Source organism: Gouania willdenowi, chromosome 2, assembly GCF_900634775.1.
Source record: "Gouania willdenowi chromosome 2, fGouWil2.1, whole genome shotgun sequence".
NCBI classification, from domain to species: domain Eukaryota; kingdom Metazoa; phylum Chordata; class Actinopteri; order Blenniiformes; family Gobiesocidae; genus Gouania; species Gouania willdenowi.
Genome location: NC_041045.1, coordinates 7,837,378 through 7,865,093, shown reverse-complemented (window position 1 = coordinate 7,865,093; position 27,716 = coordinate 7,837,378). Strand labels below are relative to the sequence as shown.

The 27,716-nt window shown below is 40.8% G+C and overlaps 1 protein-coding gene and 1 long non-coding RNA gene across 3 annotated transcripts in view; one reads left to right on the top strand and one right to left on the bottom strand.

Annotated features, from left to right (window-relative positions):
• The window catches only part of LOC114477617 (uncharacterized), a 158,899-nt gene that overhangs the window by 42,120 nt on the left and 89,063 nt on the right, over positions 1–27,716 (top strand). The gene's annotated exons all lie outside the window — the stretch shown is intronic.
• LOC114477207 (prospero homeobox protein 1-like) lies at positions 293–27,621 on the bottom strand. The gene is made up of 7 exons (XM_028469405.1): positions 27,137–27,621; positions 24,571–24,992; positions 23,854–24,444; positions 22,257–23,468; positions 19,052–19,159; positions 12,061–12,255; positions 293–1,204 (listed from the first exon to the last, which is right to left on the bottom strand). The coding sequence occupies exons 2-7, from the start codon at positions 24,919–24,921 to the stop codon at positions 1,019–1,021; spliced, it is 2,643 nt and encodes an 880-aa protein (XP_028325206.1). The 5' UTR covers positions 24,922–24,992; positions 27,137–27,621; the 3' UTR covers positions 293–1,018.

Below are 27,716 nucleotides of genomic sequence, written 5' to 3'. Positions count from 1 at the left end.
ATTGAAAAAAATAAAAGTAAAATGCTAATTTTCAGAAAATGAAGCAATGCAAAGGCAAACCTGTGCTATTCAACAATGATTTGCTTTGACAATAAAGGGAAAAACCTAGATTTTGTTGACATGACATGAGAGCTGAGGGGGGCAGCCAGGTATGTAGACAGGTCAGTATGATCCACACAGTCAGCACAAACAGTCAGTAAGTCTCATTACACTAAGAGAAGCGTGAAGTACAAAAGTGGAAAATGAGTGGAAAAGAACAACAGTGGTATTTAGAGTAGGTTTGGGTTTATACTTTTTTTTTTTTTTTTTTTTTTGTCTGAGTCAGGGTGACCTCAAGGGAATGCTACTGTGCTTTTTCTATCCAAAGTGTGCAAAGATCTGTGTGTGTGTGTGTGTGTGTGTTTATCAGATTGAGGGCTAAGTTAAGAAGACGGTGTCAGCTTATACAAAGGGGGGAAAAAATACAGAAACGTCACTTTTTTTTTCTTCAAAAACATCCACAATAAAAAGATCTTCATATATTATCTTCTTTATTTATTTTTTTTTAACTTTGCTCCTGACTGCGTGTCACATGATGAGGATCCGTCCTTTATCGTCCTCATGTCGTTCGTTCCCCCAGACGGGAACAGGAGGAAGTAGGAATGAGGTGGAGGAGAAAAGCTTTAATGAGGAAGGAGTTTTTCTATAAGTGCAAGGAGATTCAGTTTCTCATTTATGTTTTTCTTTAATAAAAGTCCAACATTAGAGTCCAAACTCTAGGCCTAGTTTAGAAGGATATTATTTTTCTTTATAAACCACGTTGAGATGATGGTGGCCTAAAGCAAACAGCAAAAAAAAAAAAAAAACGATAAAAGCCTCCACTGCAAGACTCTGCTTTCTGATGTAAACATCAAAATCCCTAATTTCACCAAACGCCTCAGTCCGGTCTGAGTGTGTCCCCATCTAAGGCCTTTTCCAGCAGGTTTTTCCCAGTCTGTGGAGGTTTTCCCTGCTGGCCTTGCCTTCTCCATGGTCTTAGTCAGTCATGGAGAAGCTCCTGTAGACAGTTTGGGGATTTGAAAACTTCAGGGACGTCCCCGTCAAGCTTGCAGATCACCTTATAGATGGCCTTCTTCCAGGAAGGGTCTGCATCTTTTCCGGCCACGATGGCATTGAAGAACTCCCGGAGAGTCACCTGGGCCACCTCTAGAAAACGCTCAGGAACCTGAAGAGGAATTAAGGACAAGATTAGCAAAAGACAACTTTGAAGTTTTTCTCCTTTTAACAACTTGAAGTAGTTTTTAAAAAGTATTTTAATGCAGATACCTTCACATACTGAGTTTATTCTGATCCAAAAAGAAAAGAATAAAGCCTTCACAGAACATTTTTAACCAGGGGTGTCGCGAAACAAGTCTTTCACTTCTGATACGATGATGATATTGCGACCTTGAGTATTAGCTAATACCAATATCGATCCAGTGGGATATCAACATACACACTTTTAATATCTATTTTGTGGTGTGGAATGTTAGAAAAGGCTTGATCAAGTGATATTACTCAGACAACAATAGCCAACAATAGGTACGAGAACAACTGACCCATTTATTACTTACATTTAACGTTCAAACATACAGATATTCTACAATTACATCAAATACATTTGAAAACCCTGAAAAAAAACCTCAATAAGAACAATATAAGATTTTAAATGCAGGCTAATATAATCCCATACTTGTGTTTTTGCTGATATCGGATCAGTAAACTGTTATTTTTTAAGGAAATAAATACTTTACAGTTGATTGATTTGAATAAGAGGACCTGACAACAACAAAAGGATCCTGAAACCTGAGGTCAGCAGTTATATGACTGGTGTCATGCGTTACAGGTGCTTCTGAACAACTTCCTCTAAATAGACTTCCCCTTTCTTTAGCAGCCCCCAGCTGCGTGTGTCTTAGTCTATTGAGGCTCCTTCTGACCATGACAGATGACGCACTCGCTTCTCGACAATGGCAGGTGGGCACTTTTCAGTTACCTCACACTTTGCCAGTGTGATTGTGTGTTTGCTTGCGGAGTCAAATATGAATAGGGGGGATTGCCAGGATCTGATAGTCCTTTCTGATGCCGAAGACCAAAATTTACCTTCATTGTGAGGCTTTTGAGGTTAAAAAAACCAAACAAAACACACACGTAAAGGACAGCCAAGTGCGCTTGTTACGTGTGAGCAGACCTACCAAGGTTAGCTGTCATCAGACTACATTATTCACCCACACACACACACACACACACACGCACACACACACACACAGGCACACACACACACACACACACACGCACACACACACACACACACACACACACACAGACACACACACACACAGACTCAAATGTTCCCCTCGACTCACATATAGTTTGTCTACCCGAACTTAGCCTCCCTCTTTAGGGTGCCCTGAGACCCTCCCCACAGTCTCAGTATAGACACGACTGTACAATAGCAATAAATGGAAGACCATTTGCTAAAAATCGCCGGGTTTGTTTTCAAAACACTCCGTTTGACATTTTTACGCATTGCATTGTGGGATGTGGAGTCACGGAGACAGATGCATAGGAGTGTTTTTACTATTTTCTGATATCATGGGGGAATACTGGGAACAAACTAGAATAAAAATGGTGTCAAGTGAATAATTTTCCTCCTTGTCTAATGAAAAAAATAATAGAATTCACGTAAGAATTAAGGGACTCCACATCCCACAATGCAATGTGGGAAACTTTTCCAAAACAAACTCTCCAGCAGCAATTTCAACCTTTTTCCTTTCTTTTTGGAGTAAATTATGTTTGATTCATTGATCTATGAGGCATACACTGATTTTATCCAGTAAAAATCTATAGTGGGTTGTAGCTTCAAAATAAATACAGCAAGAGATTGAAAGGTGTTAGAGCAACAATTTGCTCTAAGTTCCCACTCTCACCAGTTTTGTTTGCATCGTGTTACTACAATAGAACAATGACAAAACTTAGTAATATGATACTAATTTTTCCAAATTCTAATGGTTCACAAAGCCAATATCTTATGAAACACAATTGCTTTCCTGTTTTTGTAAAATCAGAGCATAAAACAAGAAACAAGGATCTCTAAAAACATTGATTTAGTTTTGAAAAAAAGGCTGCTGGTCCCTTTTCTTTTAGAGCCGCAAAGTCAAGATGCTGTTTAATGGTTGCGGTGAAAGTGTCCACTGGGATGAATAAAAGTGGAAACCTGAGCTTGATCTTGAAGATGAATGTGCCTTTGAGGCGTCCTCCTAGCGCTGCTGGAAAACAGCCCTTCAACCTTTCAGTTGTTGTGCATTTGCTTTCAGGCTAAAAGACGAGACGAATCAACTTGGATTCTCCGTTTAGACAGATTTTTTTTCCTGTAATTCACATTAAATCTTTGTGTTTTTAGCTTACTGTGCATGGCTTAATCAACAACTTCAATAACGCTTCACTTTTAACTTTAACTTTAAATTGGATTTCAGTATTTATTTCCTTGTGACATCACCGTGAACAATGTTTTAAGATGAACAAAGACAGACAGAGAGGTAGGGAAGCACGAGCACAAATAATGAACTGAGGCAGGGAAGAAGATACTGTGTGTCTGCCTGTGTGTTGGCTCAATAGGACACACACACACACACACACACACACACACACACACACACACACACACACACACACACACACACACACACACACACACACACACACACACACACACTTGGGTCCAGATGCCCAGATTTGTCTGGCCATCATAAATCAGACCAATAAAAAGATCTAAATGAGGCCATCATCAATACAGATGGGTCTGGTGTGTGTGATACACTCCTGGCTCAAATCTTGATATGATATCTGGTTGCCAGGCGAATGAGAGAGGGAAGAAGGAAGAAAGTGACGGAGAGAAACAAAGAGGAAGAAAGACACTAGTTTCCCAGTAAACATAATTCGAATGATTGCTTCGGTTTGGCGGGTAAATATTGGATGAAGGGAGGCTCAATTACTTTCTCTCATACACACACACACACTGAACGACAAGAGCCACTAAATCTCTAAATTGCTGCTCAACAAAGGGGCCTAAAGGGACCCCCCCCGCCCCCCCTTCCTGCTCAGCCCACACAGCTCATTCTTTTCTCTCATCATCCCATCATCTTCATCATCTGATAATCTCTTCTTTTAAGCAAGAAATTACAAGCATATTTACTTGAAAAACCTTTTACCCGTGATTTAAAGCACAGAACCAATGCAAATAACATCATCTTCCTCTTCCTCTTTTTCAACCGTACATGAAGTGACTGTGTAAGAAAAAAAAGCCAACGTTTATGATCCTGCAGCAATTTCTCTTACATAAAGTTCTTTAACTCGTCCTTTCAACCCACGCTTTTATTAAATGGCTTATCAAAAAATGGTCATCAATGTTACTGACAAACTCTCAAACCTTTTTAGATGCGTTTACATTTATTATTTTTGTTTTAGGTTTGGAATTTGTTTTTTTTTTTTTGGGGGAAAAACCTCAAAAATTAAATGTAGTCATGAATTTAATTCTCAGTTGATAAAATTCTGTTAATTACCTCTTCCAAGGAGGTAATAAATATCATAGTTTTTTGTCTGTTCGCAGGATTACGTGAAAAGTACTTGATACTGTGAGCTACTTTAAACGTACTGAATTATTCGAAGAGCTACCAGTTTGATACACACTTCCTAAATACAACACTACAATACTTTTTTTTCTTAATTCAAGAAATTGTTTATTTTTAATACATTTCATAGGAAATCTTTGTCCCTATTTTACTAGCCACCTACTTACAACTTTTTAACTAATCGTAAAACATGTAATGTTTATACAATTTAACAATTTAATAATATTATATAATATATATTACATTAAAAAAATATATCTTATAAAAATCTGCAACTTCTTAAATAAAATCATATATGCAACACTTACATTTCTCAATGTTTCAGTGTAAATAAACATTTAAAGATGGTTAGTTTCATACAAAAACTTATCACGTGAAGCAGTACATACTTGACTAAGGCTCTGACTACTGGGTTTGAAGCCGAGCAAGTAAATCAGATTTTAGACAAAGCTCATTGGTTACTAGAGCTCTTGTTAGAAGAGACATGAGGGCACCTCTTGTGGTCCATGCGGCCTATACCTGGTGCCCACGGGCACCATGTTGGTGACCACTGCTTTAAAGTGCGAATGATCATTGATCCAGATAAATGCCAATATTTGGCAAAGAGGAGATTTGGAGCTTAGCAAAGGTTCGTAGTTGTCAGTGTTTGTATCTTTATGTAATTTTCCTTTTTCATCCCTTCTTTCCAATATTAACGACTACATCCTTCTCTCTCTCTCCCTCCCTGTGTCTCCATTACCTTACATTCAATAGGGTTACTATCTTCATCACTGTGTGATAAACAGAGGTGGGTTTGCCTGTCCTCAGTTGACTCTACCTGTTCACCTTCCCATATGTCTCTGCCTATCTATCTCCTCTGTTCTCTCACTGTGTCGTGTGCTAAAGGGGAAACACACACACACACACATGCTCAAACACCAGGCTCTTAAGACATCACTGTGCAAACACCATATGTCTGATTTGCAAGGTGTGCAAACAGAGCAAAACTGTGTGTGTGTTCACTGTTCCTTCTGTTTTATGTAAGTCGCTCTAAGTGTGTGTCGCTGTCAGACATGTGCGTGTGCTGTTTACCTCACATAGAGGTTCTTTGCATGCAGGACTTAAGATTCAGACTCATTTTGCTGCTGGTCTGTTGAGTATTTACCTCTAGCTGAGACAATACTGGAACACTTTCATGTGCTGCTCCTTCTGTGGACTGAGCAAAAGCTATGCGAGTTGTGTGTGCGTGCGTGCGTGTGTGTGTGTGTGTTGGGGGGTGACTGGGTGGACATGTCATTTTTGTGCCAACACACAAGCATCTGCTTCCTTTTTCCTCCTCCCCTCTGTAGCTTTTACTGCTATCCGACCTGGCGTTGGTCGCACACACCCTGGCAGCGACACAAACGCACACAAGACTAGAAAATGCTGCTTCTTCCTGGTTTCTGCTTTGTCCATTTTTCCCCTCCATGAAATGTCCCTCACACTTTTATCTAATTATTATTTGTACTATACAGCAATTAATCTCTTGCTAATGCTGTTTCTCATTTGCTAAGTGTAAACCCCCCCCCCACCCCCAGCTCGCACATTGTGTGTGACACGTCTTCCTATTCCCAGCCCGACAGAGATAACAGCCCTCTGGTACTGGTAAGCTGCTCTAACGCAGGCACCATATTTGGAGCAGCAGCAGCAGCTCAACCACCTAGCTCGACTGCAGATTACCTTCAGTTCAGGCTTGTGTTTTTTTAAAGTGTTCTAATGTAAGACTGAATGTAAAAGTGAAGACATCAGTTTCCTTTCTCAGCTGCTCATTGGACGATCAGTCGCTGATCTCACTGTCGCCCAAAACAATGGCAATAAAGTTTGTCTTTGTTTGCACTGCATGTGACCCAGAGGAAGAGTCTGCGTCCTGAGATTGCATCTGTATATATGTGTGTGTGTGTGTATGTGTCTGTGTGTGTATTCTCACTCGCACTGTATGACCATCGTGAGTGTCTTCGTGTTTTCATGTTCACCAATGTGCTGAGCTTCCTTGAGTTTCCTCTCGCGCAGTGGTTCTCGAACTTTTTTAACTCAAGTTCCCCCTTTCTTTCACTTTTGAATGCACGTACCAACTTTGTCCGACAAGAATAATTTGCTCATAGTTCTGTGAAAAAAAAACCCATCGATCATAATGATGCAATGAATGAGTGATAACACTCATTTTAAAGAATCTCATTTTGTAAACAAGTGGAATGAAATAGTGTTTAGTGCTTCGTGAATAGATTTATTTCTATGGTTTTTATGAATTCTGGTCATTTCCCTCCTGGTGTGAGCCCAAAATTGACTCTTGTATTTTCAGTTCATGTTCTAATCAAAAATCATTTCTATCAACAATTTGTGATTTTTTTTTTGTATTTTGTTTTTGTTTGTCTGTTCTTTTTATTATTCAGTATATACTTCAGTGTTTTTGTGATTGGTTGTTGTATTGTTTAATTTCTCTCTCTGTGTGTCGTTTCTTATGTTGTTTTGTATGTTTCTCAGTTTTTTTGTGTGTATTTTGCAGTGAACTTGTGTATTTTTCTCTCATTTAGTGCGTCTTTGTTGTCATTTTGTGTGTTGCTGGTAATAGTGAGTATTTGTCTCTCTTAGTGTGTGTGTTTTTGGTTAATTTATGTCATTTTGTGAGTTGCTGGTAATATTTAGTATTATCATTTTTAACTAAAAAGAAACATTATAAAACCCCATATTTTTAATGCTTTTATTTGTTAATTTTGCTCCTCGGGGTACACATACCCCCATTTGAGAAACACTGCTCGAGTGTGTTATTTTGTATGTGTGTGCACACTTCTGTGTGTGTGTGTGTGTGTGTGTAGTGTGTCGTGTGTGTGTTCCATAGAGGACAATAGCTCGGGTCATCTGACTGAGAGGCTGCAGACCACTAGTATCACATGATAGAGACTGAAGGCCACGTCTTTGTTACCAGGCCTATTGTTAAAGCTAAGGAGACAGCTGGGCCAGGGGAAGGGAATCTCACACAGACACACACACACACACACACACACACTCCTCAGAAGGCCACGTACACACACCCAGCACCCTTGTGACTCCAATCAGGCTCAGTGACAGAGATGATGCCTTCTTCTTCTCAACTGGAATACTAAGACACACACTCAAACGCGCTCGCGCACACGCACACAGTGCTTGCAAATATCTATAATTATAGTGACAGAAGCTGGCAGGTGGCATTGTCTGAAGCCTGCCGCTCTCTGTTAAGCAGTAGCATTGAGGAGGACTTGGCTACTTGGCACACATGCATACGGACAGTGAGTGATGGCAAGTGGCTGTAAATAAATATGAGCATTTTTACAGATAAAATACATTTATTAGAATGAGTGCAAGACACTGCTTTATCTGAAGTCTCTGACTAGTGACTTCACTAGTAGGCTACAGTGTGTATTTCTTTATAAATGTGAGTAATTACTTGTGTCAGTACAAATTCCTGTTACTAAACTTAATCTTCAGGCTTCAGTCTCTCAAAAGTTCTAACAGTCGTTGGTTTTATTTGATTTAAATGCTTTTTTTGGTGTCTGAAAAATCCGCCAGCGATTGGAAGGTACTTCTAGAGCTGTGTGCGTGTGTGTGTGAGTGCATGTGTGTGTGCCTTCTGGGTAGGTTAGGATGAGAAATGTGAAGGACAACTGAAAGATAGAGAACTCAGAATTAATACACTCAAGGAAGATTAATGGACTCCATGGAAATTCCTCAAACAGGACAAACCAGCTGAGCCTTTACACAAAAAGAGATCTATCAACTCAAGAAATCCCTCCCTGAGAATCAACCAGTGAGAGCCAAGCATGGTCTCGTTTTCATTCGGATGAAGAGGAAGCGGAAAGGATGAGTGCAGAGATGAATAAGGAGGGTGAAAGGATGACAAAGAATCTCAAACGACACGAGAAGTTCAGCCTTTCATGAGCAGCGCAGCTTATGAAACGGGATAGTCCTGAAATGTGAGCGTGTGACCACTCGGTGGCCTCCAGGTGTGCGTGTGTCTGTCCGTGTGTGCGTGCGTTTCAAAGTCAAAGAGCAGATTTTGTTGGTGGCCACACCCACATTTCAAAGTAAGCTCAAACTGGGCAACACAAATGAGCACGTGAGGTGCAGCTGTGGTGTCTTCGGGTGCTGACAGAGCCAGCGAGGATCCTTGAACTGGAAAGATGAGAACGTCCTCTATAGAAGGCTTCATAAAAATGTCTCATTGTACGTCCACACGCACACAGTTTATCTCTCTATCTCATACACATAGGTCATGCTTCTTTTAAAACATTTACATCCAGGCCACATTTTTCATGGCTTGTGTAAAATTTAGATAAAGTGTGTGTGCTCGCGCTCTGTTGCGTCGGTGTGCTCATAATAAGGTAAACACACACAGTAAGTTAATGGTTCCATGCCCAATGCTGCTGGCAGACGTATAGCCAACGACTCCTCAATCTGTTCTGGGTGTGAAATACACGAGAGAAAGGGAAACCGTTCCTCAGGCTCTTGGCAGAAAGTATTTGCTTCCACCTTTCCCTCAGTGTCCTGGCAAAGGAAACCTCACTTTTTTTGTTGTTGTTTTTTTTTTTTTTTTTTTGAAGATGGGACAATCCCCACTTGCCTTTTTTTCTCCTGCCTCCTTCCTTTCTTTGCCCCCTCATTAGTTACTGGGCAGAACTGCAATCAGAAACAAATAGTTTGAGAGCTAAGGGAAGGTGAGAGGGTGAGATTAATTAATGAATCTGCAATAATTACCACTGCCTGTTTACGCCAACTTTGGGAGATAAATAATAAGAATGCTCAGGTGTCGGGTTATGTTTCACTTCGAATATTTCTTAAGTGTAAAGATGACGAGTTAATGAAGAGGGAGATGGTGGTTGTGCAAACGGAGGATGAGAAAGCAACGAGGACAAAGAGAGAGAGAGCATATCGATAGAGGACACATGCAGCAGAAAGAGAGGGAGCAAGGAAATATCAAAAACAGGGAGGGGGAGGGAGGTGATGGGGACAAACCAAGGTGGAACTCTGATGATGCTAAATTTGGCAAAAGGAGAAGACTTCTGTGTGTGCGTCGGTGCACGCGCGTGTGCAGCAGGAGACTTGCTGAATCGGCCGAGGTTCCAGTTTCACGCCTCTGCGTTTGACAGAAAGGGGAAAAGAAGGAGAAAGGGAGAGAGGAGGAGGAGGAGAGGAAGAGATGGTCCCTGGCCAGGACTGTTCCCTCAGGGCAGATAGTTGGAAGGAAGGAGGGGGGCAAAGTAAAGGAAGAACAGGTACACGTCCCTATTTAAACTCAACCCATTACTCTAATCTGGACTTTCCTTCTTTTGTCTGTTTATTTGACACAATTCCTATTCAATTGATTTACTGCCTTTTAATAAGGATTTATCTTTTTTTTAGCAGCTAGACAAGAAATATTACATTAATTGTTCCCAGAAAGTCTTTCAGGATTTTTGATGTGTAACGTAAGTTAAAAAGCATATTAGATTGAGGCACTGACCACACATCTCATGTCTCGTCTTCCTCCTTGCAAATATAGAGCCGTGCAAAACAAACAAGATATTAATTTATCCCTTTTGCCTCGTTTGCCTATCTCAGTTTCTGCTATCGAATGTCTGCAAGTTAATTTCCATACAGTGCTTACTGCACAGTGACGAACTGAGGTGAAGTATTCTGAAGCCTTTATTAAACATCATTTTAGGGCAACAGCTTTAAATAAAAAAAAAAAAAGGAAACAGTCTTCTCCCCTCCAATCCCCTTTGTCAACCTTTATCCCGACCCTTCAAGCCTTAAACACAACTTAGCATGAGCACCAGCTAAAATAAGCACACATGGCATATTTGCATGTGTGTGTCCGTTTGCCGTACATGTTCTTTACATACACACCTGTGAAAAGCTACCTGACTCTTGTTATGCAAAGTATTCAAAGTATGATCCATCTACTCCTCCAAATAGGACAATGGGTGACCTCAAAGTTTATGTGACTGACTGCCAGGGTGTTTTGTCTGCACATTTTTCTCTTAATGCATTCAAGCATTTATCTCTCTCTCGTGTGTGTGTGTGCGCTAATGGACATCTAAATGCTGCTGATACACAGGATGGTTTCGGGCCCTCAGGTCCCCTTAGACCAATATTGGGAGAGAAAAAAGTGAGGGAGAGAATGTGACTTCTGCAAATCGCTTTGACAAGGACACCCGCGCCTCGAGCAACGTCCTCTTTCGCCTCATCGAACACACGCGCACACGCGTGCACGCACACGCACAAACAAGTGCACATTCTGCAACATCCACACCTCAGCAGAAATCCGGAGGTGACTGTTGCTCGCCGAACAGCTGACTTGGTAGAGGGCATTTATGTGAGGGAATGGGTTCAAAATGTGTCGTTTTAAAGGTGAGCAGAAAGAAAGGATTCTGTTTTGGGTTACATCAGACATAGGCAACTGGCAGCCCGAGGGCCACATACGGCGTTTGACTTGATTTTGTGTGGCCCCCAAAGCGATTGCACAAATGACTCCATAAACACAAAGAACTACTCCAGCAATGCACAAAAGGACTCCAAAATCTCGCAAAAAGACAAACTAGCAACAAAACTGCAAAAGCGCACAAACGGCAACAAAAAGCCAAAAAATTGCAACACAAGCACACAAAATGACTAGAAAACACATAAGATCACATCAAAAATACACAAAATGGTTAACAAATAAACAAAATACACAAAATGATTAAAAAAAAATAATACAAAACTGCCACAAAAACACACAAAACCGCACAAGATGGCAAATAAACTACACAAAATGATAACAAAAACACACAAAATTATTGCAGAAATACATAAAATTACTCCAAAAACACACAGAATGACTGAAAAATTCACAAAAAACACAAAATTACAATAAAAATAAACAAAACGACTCCAGAAAAATACTAATTGCACACAAAATCTTTCCCGAAACACACGAAACGGCTGAAAAATAAAGAAAATAGAGCAAATGTTTCCAAAAACACACAAAAGGTTGCAAAAAATCACAGAAAATGGCAACATAAAAACACAAAGTGACTAGAAATATTCAAAATGATTCCAAAAAAGCAGAAAAAACACCCTAAAGATCTACAAAAACTAAAGCAGAACAATAACAGTGTATCAAAGTGAGAGGAAAATATGCAAAACAAACTCTTTGTTCTTTATGCTCAGATTAGTCATTATAATCAATGCTGACATGAATGGCCCTCGGATCAGAAACAATCACGTTTTTGTGGCCCCTGCTGTGATAAAAAGTGTCCCATGTCTGAGTGACATCCTTGCCGTTACGTGTGCACCATATCGAGGGAGTCTGCTGTGCAACTATTCACTAACGTGACATTGTCGGCTTATATGCTTCATGTTGTCCTTTCAAACCCAGATTAAGGAGTTTAGTCCAGCTCACCTCAAAGTCATTGGCCTTGTTGTAGTGCATGTTGAGGGCCCTGAAGAGCTCAGTGTCGCGGCCCACCGTCAGCTCCTCGACGGTGGTCACCCCCTCGTTGATGGCCTGTCGAGCGAACTTCTCCATCTGAATGTAGTAGAACTCCCTAAAGTTGCTGAACCACTTGATCAGCTGGGAGGTGATGCAGCGATTAAACTGGAATAGAAAACAAAGAATTTTACAATGTAAAACACAAGTTACAGCCCTGGATTTTTTTTTTTTTTTTTTTACATTTATTTATGATTGTTTTTATCAAAAAGGCACCTCTGGTTAAAAGAATTTAAAATAAACATCATGTAATTATTGTGTTGACCTGCAGTCGTCATATTTGATACAAATAAGCTACAAGATTCATTTTTGGATTTTAAACAATAGTTTGTCACTCATGTTTGCTTTGGACCAAATTTGCATCTCGTGTGTGTGTCCTCATATTTCTGGGTTCGTGCATGAACTCTTTAACCTTCTTTATATATACAGTGTATATATATATATATATATATATATATATATATATATATAGGTTTACTTAGCTCAAAACTAATGGAAAAATGTGTTTGAATGCTGAAAAAAACCCTACAAAAGCAATAAAGGAATGCAAGTGATGATTACAGTGGGCAGCGAGGCTTAATTTTGAGTGAAATGTGTAAATTTGTGATCGAGTTAGCAAATATGTCACATCCAAAACTCACAGTAGGAGTTTTGATTAGCATGTTAATGTGGTTGTATGTCGTGTGCTTTTTATTTGTAAGGGTGTTTTCCATCTCTTCCTGGGAAAAACACTCAGTGGCAGTACAGTGGAAGTGTGTTGTGTGCGCTCGCTCAGCGAAGAGGAAAAACGGCTTTGACACGGAGATTAAGCTCTGTATTGTTACAAGACATTGTCTCACAGGAACAAGGGATGAGCAACAGAGATAGTGGGAAAGAAAGACAGACGGGCACAAGGGGAGATGAATGGAACGAAGCAGAATGGAAAAAGGAATGTGAACAGAGGGAGCGAGAGAGGATGACAGAGGGAAAGAGATATTTTTTCTGGAGCGGTCAGAGGGGATGACATAATGGAGCATAATTGAGGGGGTTAGTGTGTGTGTGTGTTTGTGTGTGTGTAGGAAAGGGAGAGAGAGCTGGTTTTCCGAAACACACTGACAGAAGGGGAAACTGCGTGTGTGTGCATGTGTTTTTGAGTGTTGGAGGGGATGCTTTGACCTAAAAGAACATGACAACTAAGCAGTGCATTATCAGCAGTCCTAATAAAGGACTCTGTGATAATTAAGGTGGCACCGTTACCAAGGTGTGTACTCATATACTCGTACTTTGATTTGATTTATTCATGAGGCAGTTTGGTCATGAAAGTACAACGTTGGCTGTGTGCATGTGATAAAGTGACAATAGAAGTGAAATAAAATGAATAATGTGAGCAAATATTAACCATGGAATCTGTATTTGCATCACTAGGTCGTCGTATCACTAAGTACACAAATCTGCGCACCACAAGAAGAAAAAATGGTAATCGTACGACCCATTTGTTTCAAATCCTGTAATTTAAAAAAATGATTATATACATTAAATATTTTTATTTCTATTTTTAATTTGTTTATTCATTTAAAAAAAACTAAAAATCAAATCCTTTTTTCTTTAGCGCATTTACAAGGTCACCATTGTAAATAAGATCACAATAAGGTTTTAACTGGTAGAATAAAACATTTAAAAATACAAATACAGACTTATGTTATGAAAAAAACTGCCTCACAATCAAAAGAAAACTAAATTAGGGATTGGATTTAACTTGCATAGAAACAACACTGACCATCATATCAACATTGTACATTTTGTGCAAATCCTTACAGGAATTCTCCAGTAATTTTTTTAAAATATCACGACTCAATCCCAACTTTCATTTCGCGCTTTGATATGAATCGTTCGTGCGACCACCTTCACCCACCCGCGTTACTGTCTAACTTATCAAAATCAGCACAAACCTGAAAAACAAAAGGCACGAGACAAAAGACAGACAGAATGGAGGTGGGGTGGACGGACAGACGGACAGACGGAGGGAGGGGGGTCAAATGCTGAGTTTGAAGAATGCCATTTTCTGTTTACTCCGAAAACGGGCAAAGGGAGAGTGTCAGAGAAAGTGTCAGAGTGGCCTGACGCCTCCACTTCTTCTCTTGATGCTGAGTTTTGTCACTCGCCTCAGGCCACGTTGGAAGGGCAAACACAAACATCCTTTAAGGAATCTGCCCACTTCAAGCACATTTGTCACCGCTCGGCAGATTTCAGAGCGGACGGGGTAACGTGCTCAGTCGGCAGAAATGGAGTTGAACCGCTGAAGGTTTCCGGGAGGAACCGCTGCTGTTGTAACTTTTAAAATGAAGTTTCAGGTCATTTGTCTCATAGAGGACATTCTGTAAAGGCCTGAAGCCACATTTAAAGTCCAACACCTTCGTTCTTAACTGTCCATTTAATCAAACCAGGTTGTCAAATGTTGGAAAAGAAGATTTAAAAACTCTGCAAAATGTAGTTTTAGCGTCGAGTAGTTTCACCAATAACTTGTGAGAGTCCAAACCAAGCCTTATTGAAGAAATATGATATAATAAAGTAACTTAATTTGTTCACTTGGTAGAAATGGGACAGTACATTTTTTTCTGATCAACCCACAACTGCATCGATTAGTAGCATCCCTTTCCCATTTATGCAAATAATTTGAATTTAGAATAGGCCTCTTTCTTACTGTCCTACTTTTGACCAGAGTTCAAAGGAGTTTTTGTGTGTTTTTGTGTTCGTTTTTCGTTAGTTTTTAGAATTTTTGTTGATGTATTTTTCTGTAATGTGTCTTTTTTTGGATTCACTTTATGTGTTATGGTCGTAATTTGTGTTTTGGTTTTCAATTTGTGTGTTTTCGAGGTCATTTTCATGATTTTTGTTATTGTTTTTTGTGTACTTTTCTGTCATCTTGCCAGAATGTGTGTTTTTTGGAGTCTTTTTTTCTAATTTTGTTGTTGTTTTGTATCTTTTTGCAGCCTTTTTTTTATCTAACTTTGTGGATTTTTGTTGTCATTTTGTGTGTTTTTGGATTTATATTTTGCCTTTACTTTGGGGTTTGCACAAAATTAGATCCAGATCAAAAAATTTTTTTATTTGTACTTGTTAAGCACACATTAATTTGCACCCAATACAAAATCTCAAACCTTTTCATCAAATAAATATTAAGCACATTATTAACTGAGATAACTGAAATAACAGTTTAAGCTGATTATAGAATATTACTAGCAGTTTGAATTTGTCTCCTTTTCTGTTTAGGATCATTCAGCACTGGTGGAACTACACTTTTATACTTGTAATAATGATTTTTATAAAATCACTTTGAGAGCGTAATCATTTGCTAACAGACAGACAAACAAATAAAGCAAATATGGGTGACATTCTGGTGTGAAACCTGGATATTAACTGATTCAGAGTCTGGAGAGCTCTGGCTGATAAATGTCACTTTTATTTAAGTGTATGTTACAAATCGCTGCTGTGCCGAGAAAATACAAGCGAGTGAGATTGTGTGCGTGCGTGCGTGTGTGTGTGTTTTCAGTCTCTAATTAATCCTCCTCTAGCCTAAACAAGGTCTTAATTACGCTCACTGACTCTCTCAAGACGAGACGGCATCAACCAGCGTCTCATGCTCACATGTATGATCGTCTGGTCAGAAGGCAAGAGGTGCTGCTGACGTGCAATTAGGTTCTGATGTATGCGTGTGTGTGTGTGTGTGTTTGTGTGCGTGCTCGTTCATCCGTGCTTAAAACAGTTGTCAGTACAACCCACTTCCCACATGAGAGAAGCCACCATTGTCCAAAGAAGCTCATGTTTAAGAACCAGTTTCCCATAGACAAAGTCCATTCAAGTCCAATTAAGGGAAGCCTAATTCCCTTACAGTGAATCTGGCCCCGTCCTTCTCACACATGCTACTTATTGTTGCGCTACGGAGGGAGAGTGGAAGGAACATTAGGAAAAAGGGCGAGAGGAACAAACAGAAAGAGACAGTGACCCGAATTTTGGAAATATGATAATGATGAAAGTAATGAATGCAGCGGAACAATGGAAAAGGACACACACGCACGCACACACACAAAAGTACAGGAAAGAAAAGAACAGCCTCGCTCATTACAAATAGGATTAGCAATGATTCTTTTTTTTTTTTTTACTCAGCAAAGTAATATGTGCACATTTCCCCCCACTGATATATATTAGAATGGATTATCTGGGATTATTGCTCAATTAAAACCAAATTTGACCATGAGCCATTATTTGCATAAAATATGAATAACATAAATACAAATTCTGATATTAAGGTTCAGAAAAACTACATGTGAAACTACATTTTATGCGTCTTTTTGTTTTTTTTGTTTTTGATATTACTCCGTTTAGACGATGCATTTGCTGTTTTGACTTCAATATTTTTCTTCATGTTGCCTGATGAGATAATGTAACTAAAATAATTTAGGTTCTGTTTTTTGGGGGACTTATAGAAATGATTTTATTTACTTTAAATAATAATCTACATTCTCTCTCTGATATTCCAATTTTACATCAGCCTTTTTTAGGACAAAATGATCGTACAAATATGATGATCATTATAAACCTGGCCACACTGGCCCTTTAAACAACTACTACTAATAAGTTGTAGGTGTTTAAATTTCAATGAATGCCTTTACTTCTGAGCACATTGTAATGAAGTGTTAGCATTAACCCATTAGTGTTAATTTAATCGTTTGTCAAATTAACTCAAAACTCAGAATTGATTTAAATATTAAGCACATTAACTGAGATAATTGAAATGACAGTTTAAGCTGATTATAGAATATTACCACTGTCAACTCAGTGCACGACAGTTTGAATTTGTCTCTCTTCTGTTTAGGATCATTCAGCAGTGGCGGAACTACATTTATATACATGGGGTACACGAAAGACTGGAATGTGCGGGTGTAGAGGAAATATATCCTCTTGATGTCGGGCATTGACCAGCTATGATGGACTTCTTTTGTGTTATTAAGCTAGTGCCAAAGTCATTCAGGCTAACAATCACAGAGGCTAATGTGGCTAACAAGGCTAATAGTTAAACAGTTTTTACTGAATGTTATTAAGCTCATCAGAACATTTTAGAAGGTACTCACTACTCTGAACTCACACTCCACAGGCACTTTTATTTTTATTAGCTTTAAATATATTTTCATAAACTCTATATTTAGCCAAAAAAAAAAACTCATTTAATGAGAAAGGGTTAACGTAAAATCCAACTCGCTCACGTCTGAGGAGTTAGGCTTAGCAACCTTGTTTGTCTAGCGACCCACTGTCCTGGTGACCACTGTTACCATGGCGCTGGATAAGGATGTGGCTTTGCCACAGGGAAGTGATCACCACAGATATGAGCCAAAGGGCAGCTGGTGTGTGTGTGTGTGCATACGTACGCCTGCATGTGTGTGTGTGTGTGGATGCTCATTTGAATACAGCGTCCTGAATCTGTCGAGCAGCCGTATGCTCTCATGCTAAACATGTAGCAGCCTGTAAACACAAAACAATCAGCGTCTTTGTTTTAAAGCTGCTGTCCTGTTGTCGTCTTCTTCTTCTACTTCTTTTTATACAGCGTTATCAGGAGATAAGTTCAACATCTCCACTTATCTGAGTGAACGTGAGTGCTGGAAATATATATGCACAGTATATATGTATGTGTGTGTGTGTTTGTGTTTGTGTATGCGCAAGAGAGGGAAAGTGGGCCTTCTCAGCCCTTCCCACCCCCCTTCAACCTGGGGACGATTAAGGCCAAAAACTCTTATTCTGTCACAAAGACGTGACAGTCTGGAGCACCCATCTGCGCCGTGGAGTCTAGCCACACATACACGACACAGTCTCACATGTAGCGGGTAACACACACACACACAAGCATACAGTAATAACTGACTGCAAAATGCACAAATATAGACGTGGGAAAATGACACAATAGACAATGTTGATTAGGGGAAATAAAAGCCCAACTGCAATAGAAAACACTTAACGTATACGTGTTATCTGCATCATTGATGATCTAGCATAGTATTTGTCCAATTGTGTTTATCGAGCAATTTAAAAAATATTGCCTCAGGAGAATAGTACATAAATCAGCTGCTCAAAACTGTTGGAAATATAGCTTATTTTATTTTAATGTTTAAAATATGTTAAACCCCAAAGATGTTAAGCGTTATCTCAAAGTGAAAATGCTCCATACTTCAGCTGGTGTACGCTAAAAACCAGGAAATGTAAATGCAAACAAAAGATTGTGCTTCAGAATTAAGTCATGGAAATTTGGTTAAATATTCTGGAAAAGTTTTGGAAAATCCTTGTAAAAAAAAAGGTGTGGGAACCCTATTCTAAGCTCTGAAATGGTTAATAATCAATATACATGTATGATTTTAGATTGTTTGCAATAAGAGAGAATGTGTTTGATTAATTAGTCAAATCATCTGCTTCAAAAACAAAGAAAAAAGTCAAAATTACTTTTTGGAGGACAATAATTAGCTTGAGATTGTTTAAGTTTTTGTTTGTATTCTCTGTGACATCAGAATGAATCGCGATTCGACATCCCACAATGCAATGCGTTAAAATGTCAACAAACGGAGCATTTCGTGTGGAGACAAAAAACTACTTTCAAGTAGTAATTTCAACCTTTTTCCCTTTCTTTTTGGAGCAAATAATGTTGTATTCATTGATATTTGAGTCACACACTGTGATGTTATCTAATGAAAAATAAAACAAATCAATGGAGGATAACAGCTTTAACTGCCTTCTATCCAGAGGAACCGTCAAAATCCTCAAGAGTCTATAATTTAATTTAGATAAATCATGACGCAAGAGAGAGAACCTTAAATCTGTTTCTTCTTGAAACATGCAGACAAAAGCAAGAACACATTGTGGAACTGAAAGGAGCGGGTCTTACCTTGACGTCGGAGAAGTACATTTTGAGCATGTTGGAGGAGGGATAGCGAGTGTAGAAGAACATCAGCTTGGCTTTTTTCAGGTGGTTTGGAGACAAGCCTTCCTGAATCTGGTGAACACTGCATTAAGGAAACATTGTGTGCGATACATTCACTGCAGAGTAATGTGGTGCTTTAAGGTTTTAGTCAACAGCTACTTCAGTTTGAACGCAGGTTCTAAATCCTGGCTTTACTTGTTTGTTTTCTAATGTCAGTTCACAAGAAATGAAGAATCTGCATCTGTGGGATGTATTACAACAAAATCACAGTAAACAATCTAACCTCACTCTCTACACAACACTGAAGGCTATCCCACTGTCCTAACAATGTAAATGATAATCAGGGAGGTCCTCACCATACACTGGGTGCCAATGTGTGTGTGTGTGTGTGCGCACATGCATGACAACAGCTGTTCCCCTCCACTCTGCCTTTTCCCCACCACATTAACAACCCTATAATCTATCAGTGAAGATGAGGCAATCAATGGAACCTCCCGCAAGGTCAATTAGTGCACACACACACACCCCAGGGGACCAAAATAAAGGGAGAGCATATTAAGGAAAGCCGGACAGGACAATGTTGAAAAAATGTACAAAAGGTCAGGAAGCAAAGGAAATCAAAACTCAAATAAATGTGATTCGTTTGACAGTACTCACTGAAAATGTGAACGGCATGTCTAAAAGAAGTTATTTTCAAAATAAGAGCGCATTTGAGAATAGTGAAAGAAGAATCTTGATGCTGCTGTGTAACAGAAGTTGACGACTTGAATCAATGTTGTTTTTCTAAATAAAAAGGGCTTAGCCTGAGGGAAGAGGACATCATTACAGAAAAACTCTCCTCATACGCGCTCTTACTTTGAAAATGATAAAAAATGTGTTTTTTCCCCCTTGTCTTCTAAAATTTAATTTTTTATTTTTAGAAACAAGTTTTGTTTATTCCTTCTCGACCACGATAAAGAAATATGCTTGAATTTCCATCTTAATGGTGAAATTTTAAAATGAAAATATAGTAAAAATGTAACTTACTTTTTAATATTTGATATTAGTTTAATATTTTTAAAACATGCGCTGACCGTACTAACACTTTGGTTAAACATTCCTGGCCGACACACTCAGACCTTCCACTATAACTACTTTGAGAAACATGCTCCAGGTACAAGAGGTCAGCAAACAACCATATGATGACTCTGTTAATATTCATACCAACCTGTTGTGAGTGTACACTCTCTGCGTTTGCTTGTCTCTTCCAAGTACACACATATGCACACGACTTTGAGTAAACAGCATTAGGCAACAGCTTTATGAATAAAATCAAATAATTGCGTGTGTCTTTGTAATAGTACCTAAAGACACTCAGTGAATATACAATGCAACTGGTGGTGTTCTTTTTCTCCTGCTCTCCTCCCGGCGGTGCATGTACGTTCATCTCAGCACACATCTGTGTGTGTGTCGCACACCGCACCATCTATCAGCTGTAACATGACCTTGTTACCAGGTGCGTGTGTGTGTCTATGTGTGTATGCAGTGGGGGTGAATTGGGAGTAGATGAGAAGAGGATTGGGTGGGGGGGGGCTAAATTCATAAATGAATGGAGGACATCTGCTGCTCTCTGCACAAAGGATTAAAGATGCACAGACCTGTGTGCATTTGTTTGTGTTTGTGTGTGTGTTGGGGGGGGGATGCTTTTAGGTGAACAATTGTTTTATTTGCTAAAAACTCAAAGCAATCATTGTAATTATCAACATTTAGTAGATTTTTACTAATTGAGTAATGCCAGTTTCGTGTTGAATGAAGAAAATTGCCTAAAAAATCAAAAGTATTATCATTTTGAGGTAAAGAATACCTAAACATATGTATTTGTTTGCTAGATGTTGATCAAATCTTTTCTAAAAACACACATTAAAAGCTAGGTCCCCCGGGTGTGTCACTGAAATACTAATGCCCAGTTTCAAAGATTTATTTATTTTTTAACAAATGAATAGGAGAGCATTTTGGAATGAAACGGCTCAGTGGGATCAAGAGACCTGTCAAATATTTCTCTTTTTTTCCTGTTTGTTTCATTAAAGCAACCTCTGAATTAGCTTTGAAGATGATGCTGTGATCCAATCCTCACTCCAGCTGCAAGGAGTTCCCATTTGTGCGCTTCAAAGTCTTGAATCTCTTTTCATTTTGTTCTTTAAACATGCAAAGGTTGTGCACATGCTTGTTTGCTGTTTGTGCGCACGCACGAACCGGCCCTCTCCATATAAAAGGTCAGGGACCAGAAGCTACCTGCAAAACACCTGCACACGTGCATGCCTAGCGCATCTGCACATGTCAACTGATGAAAGTATCCTAAACGCAAGAGAAGTGGAGGAAAACGTGCAACATTTCTATTTAGATGGACCAACAAAGTTAAAGGAGAATAAAGACAAACATTCACCTGTTCCTGTCTTCTGTTCTTTGAAACATCATTAGCTTTGAGCTCCTATGTACAAGGTCTTAGACACATGCACGCACGCACATAGTGAAATATCATTTGCTTTGAGCATTTATGTACAAAGTCTTTGTGATGAAAGAGAAGCTAACAGCACAAAAGTGTCTCAGACTGTTGGAACACACTGCGCCCGTGTGTGTGTGTGTGTGTGCATGCGTGTGTGATGAAGAGGAGCTCTGCCTTTCTCAGTCCCTTTAAACGGCACAACCTGCTGCACAGACTTAAAAGAACTTGAGAGAGAGGCGAGCAAACCCGTTTAATCTTCCCTCTCTAGCAAGACCTCACGCCTGTTTCATCTTCAGCTCTCGTGAGGAAACAAGAGGGCCCGACCAGGAACCGATTAATGAAGTTAATTGATTTTGCCGACTGCATATGGCTGACATCTCTGTCTTAGATGTGTTGAATGGGATTCTTAGGTACAGAGAAGTAAGATCCGTACAAAGAATATTATATTGTGAATTCCCCTTTGATTGAAGACGGCACTCCAAATCTTTCCCAATACAATCAGTTCATCACCTTTGTGGCCCACTGCTTATTTCAGGTACACACCAAATAACTTTTCATTCTTTGAGGTATCTTATGTGCCTTGAATCATTGTGAGTGTTAGCCTATACCACACTTAAACATAATGCTCAAAAAAGTATTATGAAATAAGCTGAAACAAGCCAAAAAGAGTAAGGAGATGAAGGATACAGTGCTGCCTGAGTAAGGCGATATGTCAGCCATGTCTTGCAGGTCTCCACACTCAGACTTGATGAGGGACAACGACAGCCCTTCCGGACCATGCTGGTTTGGCGAACTCTGCCTGTGGTGGTGATGATGGCCTCCTCCAAGGGATGCCATTTTAGTTCTGAGGCTGACAGTTTCTCGGGCTATGTCAATTGCATCCGGGGAGGACCGGTGGTGATCTTTTGACCCTGTATGGTAGCCAACTCCACCCCCCTGTGATCCCAGAGTGCTCTGGAAAGGGTAACCCATGAGAGGAAGAGGGAATGGGTGACGAAACGAAGGAGGACTGAACCCGAGTGAAGCTGTGAGTGGAGAGGGGTGGAGGGAGGGATGATGGGGAGGAGGCGGTGGTGGAAGGGATGAGTTGGAGCTTTCTCTTCCACTTCCTCCACCACTCTTTCGGACTACTAGCGGCAATGCTTCAGTTTGGTCGTTAGGAGTTGGTACAGTGCTTAGTCGGCCACTCAGACCAGCAAAGGAGTCCAGTGGACTCGGGACTATGACGTCCCCGAAACAGTGCAGCCTCTGACTGGAGGAATGGTAGTTGGGTGTTGGGCTGCCATCGCTGTTCAGACTTAAGGCCAAAGCCCCTCCACCGAAACGAGACTCTGGGGTCAGAGCGGGAAGGGGACCAAAAGGTGGAGGACACGAGGATGAGGAGTTAGATGAGGATGAAGGTGCAGCTGGCGTGCTGCTGTGGCAGCCGTGATGGTGAGTGACGGCCTGCTTAGGCGAGGAGAAGCCCTTCACTACTGTGTCGACAACCTGCGATACGGCACAGTTCAGCTCCTGCTTCAAAGTCTCTGCGAGATGCCTCCCGCCTCCTGCTGCACTTCTCCTCTTCAGCACTTGCTCTCTACGCCTGTCTTCCTCTTCCCGACTGTCAACATCCTCCTCCATCTCTCCATCTATCAGGGCCTGTTCTCGGAGAAGAGCTCGGGCCCGGTCCAAAAACAAACCTGGATCTAATTCAGACAGGTCTTCGTGGCTGTGCCGCCCTCGCTCTCGGTGCCTTTCCTCCAAGCCGTCAGAGCGAATGCTGTCCTCTGAGAGGTTTCCATCCTCCTCTCGCTCCCCTCCTCGATCTCCCTCGCCATTCTCCCCATTTTCTTCATCTTCCTCAGTCTCTGAGTCATAAATTTGGTAAAACTTCTCCTGAAGTTGACGTAGCTGTTTCTGAAAAAACAAACAACACTAAATGAATAATCAGGAACCAGGAAAACTTGCAAAACCTGCGTCATCTAGGATAGCAGATGTACAGTATGTGTGAGGCGACCGTGGCTCAGGTGGTAGAGGGTCGTCTTCTGATCGAGAGGTTGGGGGTTCGATCCCAGTACCTGACTATGTGTCGAAGTGTCCTTGGGCAAGACACTGAACCCTAAGTTGCTCCCAGTGGTCGACTAGCGCCTTGCATGGCAGTTCTGTCCCACTGGTGTGTGAATGTGAGAGTGATTGGGTGAATGAGCTGATATGTAAAGCGCTTTGAGACTGCTTCAGTGTGGGGATAAAGCGCTATATAAATCAAGTCCATTTACCATTTACCATTCTAGCAGCTACCAACCTGCATATCCTCCAGCTGGAGCTTGAGCTGCCGCCTCTCTTCTTGTCTTTGCTCCTGTCTGGAACACACCAACTGTGTGAAGTTGTGTTGCTGCTGTGGCAGGCGTTGCTTTCTTTTATTCTCCCTGTAAACCTCACCAGCCCCCGACATGCCACCCCGTGAACCTGGAGAGCTCAGCAGGGAGGAGGTGCAGTCACTCCGGCTGTGGCCAGTGCTGTCCCTTCTGTGGTCGTTGCCGTTATTGTGACTCTCGTTCTCGTTGTCGCGGTTGTTTTCTTGGATGGGGTTGCTTGTGTTGGAGCGCACCAGGGGAGAGTGGCTCATACCACGGATGATGTTTTCTACACGGGCCCGCTTTGCGCGAAGGTGCTCGTCTGACAGTCTGTCCAAGTCAAATGAGGACAGGGGGAACGGCTGGGAGTTGAGGCTGGATGGAGGTTGCGGTCGGCCAAAGGAGGAGGATGAAGGTGGAGGAGGGAGAGGAGGGCCAGGGGAGAGGCAGTCAGAAGGACTGTCTCGATCTCGGGAGGAGGTGCTGCAGATGTCTTCAGCCTGGATCTCTGAGCCCTCAATGGAAAGAGCACCATTCCCCTGTTACACAGCATAAAACCCTGGATTAATACACTTCACTCAGCACACTGTTAATTTCAGTAATCTTGGAAGATTCATGTCTACAGTATGTTTTCTTAGTAACAGTAGTGTCATGTTGCTGTGTACCTGAAAACTTGAGTCATTCCCTCCATTCTTTGCCATATTGTTTTTTAATAGCTGTGAGATGATTGTAGCACCAGGGAAAGGCATCATAGTGTCTTCGTACGAGTTGGCCCGCTTCAGCAACTTCCTCAGAACATTGGACTTCTCTCCGTTGCCATTGGCCACCCCACGTCCATGACTGACCAGTGGGAAGTCACCATCGTGATCGGGGCCATGGGATTGGTTCATTCTGTCGAGCAGGCTCTCCCTAGCGCGAGTGAATATCGCGCTTCCCACAGTCCTTTTCACTCCAATATCAACACGCCGGCGTTTGGTCTGTCTAGTTAGGAGTGTGGTGCTGTCATGATCAGGCATCACGCAGGGCAGCTACATAGACATGACCTGTGGCAGTGCTCCTTAAAGAGACACGGGATGACTAGTGTTACCTGTGCAAAAAAAAAGAAAAAACATATTTTATATATATTTTAGACATGATGAAAGATAAACTTAGACAAGGTTTTCAACTGAACTCTTTGGACTGAAAAGATCCTGGTCGTGCATTGTTGAACACATTTAAATACTACCTGAAAGCTGACATTTTCATATCTGATTTAAAGCACAGTTAGAGCAGAAGCCTTTGTTTTTGCTCTTTGTTTGAAGTATCAAACAGAATGGGAAATCACCCCCAATTAGTGAAATTCAGATAACTTGAGACATTTTAAAATTCCTCTGACCACTCCGGTCGGCAGCAATCACTCCCAGAACTCACAAACACACAAAGGGAGCTCATCGTCCAACTGTTGACTGAAAGCCAAAGGGAGCAGAGTGAGGACCAGCACACTTTAAAAATAGTTCAAGGAGATAATCATAGAGAGAAGTAACACCTGCCTGTGTGAACTAAAAAAATGTTCCCATTTCCTCCTCGTCCCCTGAGTTCTTAACTTTATCTACATCACAGCAAGCTCTTGTGTATCAGCTCTGAAGGTTGCTTTCCTTATTCCACCCTAAGTACAAGACATTTTCTAATTGTCATTATGTAAATTTTTGTATTTTGGGTTTTGAAAATGGTATTAGTGATTCAAAATATTGTCTTTTGTCAAAATTAGATCTCTCTTATGTATACATTTCTGTAAAACAACTAGTGCAAGGTTCAGGTATGTCGCTTTAGGAATTGAAACAATTTAATTTCATAACTTCCTTTAATGTGTTACACTGGACGTTTGAATAAGCATCACCGAAAATCCACTCGTCCTTTCTATTCAGACAATAATGGGTGCTATTTCTGCTCTTTGACCTGCAGCCGGGCAGCATTTTTCAAGTAGCACTTTTGCATCTGTTTTGCAAGTCAGTTCATGGTATTAACTATGGAAATAAGTCCCAAACTAAACATAGACAAGTGAAAACAGTTTTTTTCTATTGAGTGGGCATGCTTTGGAACCCATGTCACTCAGGCTGGAATAAAGACACAATCTCGTGTTTTTTCAGCAAGTCAGCGACAGCAGACACACACGCACACGCAGCTTCTCTCATATCAGCAAATTAAACGCTTTTCTAAAGCAAGCAACAAAAATGAGTTTAAAACTGACTGATGGAGAAGAGAGGTCAAAAAACAGTTTCCTTGGCAGAGCTGACCCAGAAAGACACACACACGCACACACACACACACACTTCATTGCCCTGTGTTTGCGTTCGTGTTACCATGGACGGAAATGATGGTGCACACACATTTGAGAAAAATGTGGAAAATAAAACAGTTTATGTATCCTCAGTCATTTTCTCCTTTAGTATAGTCACATTATTGTTCAGACCCCTTCAATTCAACTAATTGGAAGTTTTACTATTGCAAACCTGATGAAATGTGTGATGAGATGAGTGTTTGTTGGGAGGTTCGTTTGTGTTTATCTGAATGTGAACAGCACGAAAAAACTGTTTTACTAATTTCATCAACTGGTTATAAGTCATTTAGCAATAACAAAATGTTAATTCATTATCAGGATAATAAGTTTTAGGACAGTTTTCTTAAAGTCACAATATAATGAGGGCAAACAGATTATAAAATAAAAACATAGCGAATGGTCATCATGTCACATTATGAGCTTAAAAAACAAACTCTGTGCAAATGTAAAGCATGTGCAGGTCAAGGGTGCAGTGGATTATTCCTGCTGGATGTTTGCGCACTAGCACAGAAAACACACTTTGAGCTGTGCGCGTCATGAGTTTTTAACACATGGCCGCTTGTACAGTAAAGTACATGTTGAAGATGAAAATTAAATGAAAATTCAAGTGTTGTTAACCCACACGGTCGATTAGACTAAAACATGTGTACAAAATGTTCTAATAATTGCGTAATTCGGCCTATATCAGCTGGTTATATAAAGTTAATGACATTTGACATTGAAAACATGACTTTGATTTTAACCTTAACGCCGTCGAGGCTACAGAGGTCTTTGAAAGTTTGAATCAAAAAGATTAAATTAAACACCTTCTGGATGCGTAAAAGTGCGCGGATGGAGCTGTAGTGGAAGTTGCTCGCGTAGAACAAACTCATAAAGTGGCGATAAGAGAGTGAATCCCGAGGATTTGCACTTACTTCTGTCTCCAGCGTGTCTTCAAGTCGCTCCGTCGAAGAAAAGACGAACACAAGACACAGATCCGCAGTTGCTGCTGAGATCAATGCCGCAATTTACTACGGCAAAGTGGAGACGTGCGCACAGCGGGCGTGCGTGAGCGTGTGTGTAGGGGAGATGGAGTCAGAGAGAGAAAGTGTGTATGTGTGTGTGTTGGAGAGAGAGGGAGAGACATGCATTGAATCGAGGGAGAGGCTGCTCTTGTGCGCCGCTCTGCTCCCGGGATGGGAAGTGGCGAGAGTCGTGCGCGCACCGGCTCCGTCCGTCACTCTCGGTTCACCGTGAATCTCGCTTCTTCTTCCTCTCCCTGAGCGACGTCCAAAGACTCTATCCCCACCCCCCAAGACACAAGACGAGGCGCACATGAAGGATACGCGAAGACGCCGCGTCACCGGCCCCTGAGTGAGGTAACGGCTCCACCTGACCAATAAGGAAGAGAAGCCGGGGAAGGATTTGATTTATAAGGAGCTCCGAGCGGCGCGCAGCCTCACACACAGGACACAAGGCGCACGGGCATCAGTCCGAGTATGGCTCCTTTTAGTT

What these genes read in the sequence shown, in the direction of transcription:
- LOC114477207 (XM_028469405.1), bottom strand. Translation starts at nt 24,921, where the DNA reads ATGCCTGATCATGACAGCACCACACTCCTAACTAGACAGACCAAACGC. An exon ending in TGTACTTCTCCGACGTCAAG is followed by an intron (nt 12,256 to 19,051) that starts GTAAGACCCGCT and finishes TTTCTATTCCAG; the next exon opens with TTTAATCGCTGCATCACCTC. An exon ending in ACAAGGCCAATGACTTTGAG is followed by an intron (nt 1,205 to 12,060) that starts GTGAGCTGGACT and finishes ATTCCTCTTCAG; the next exon opens with GTTCCTGAGCGTTTTCTAGA.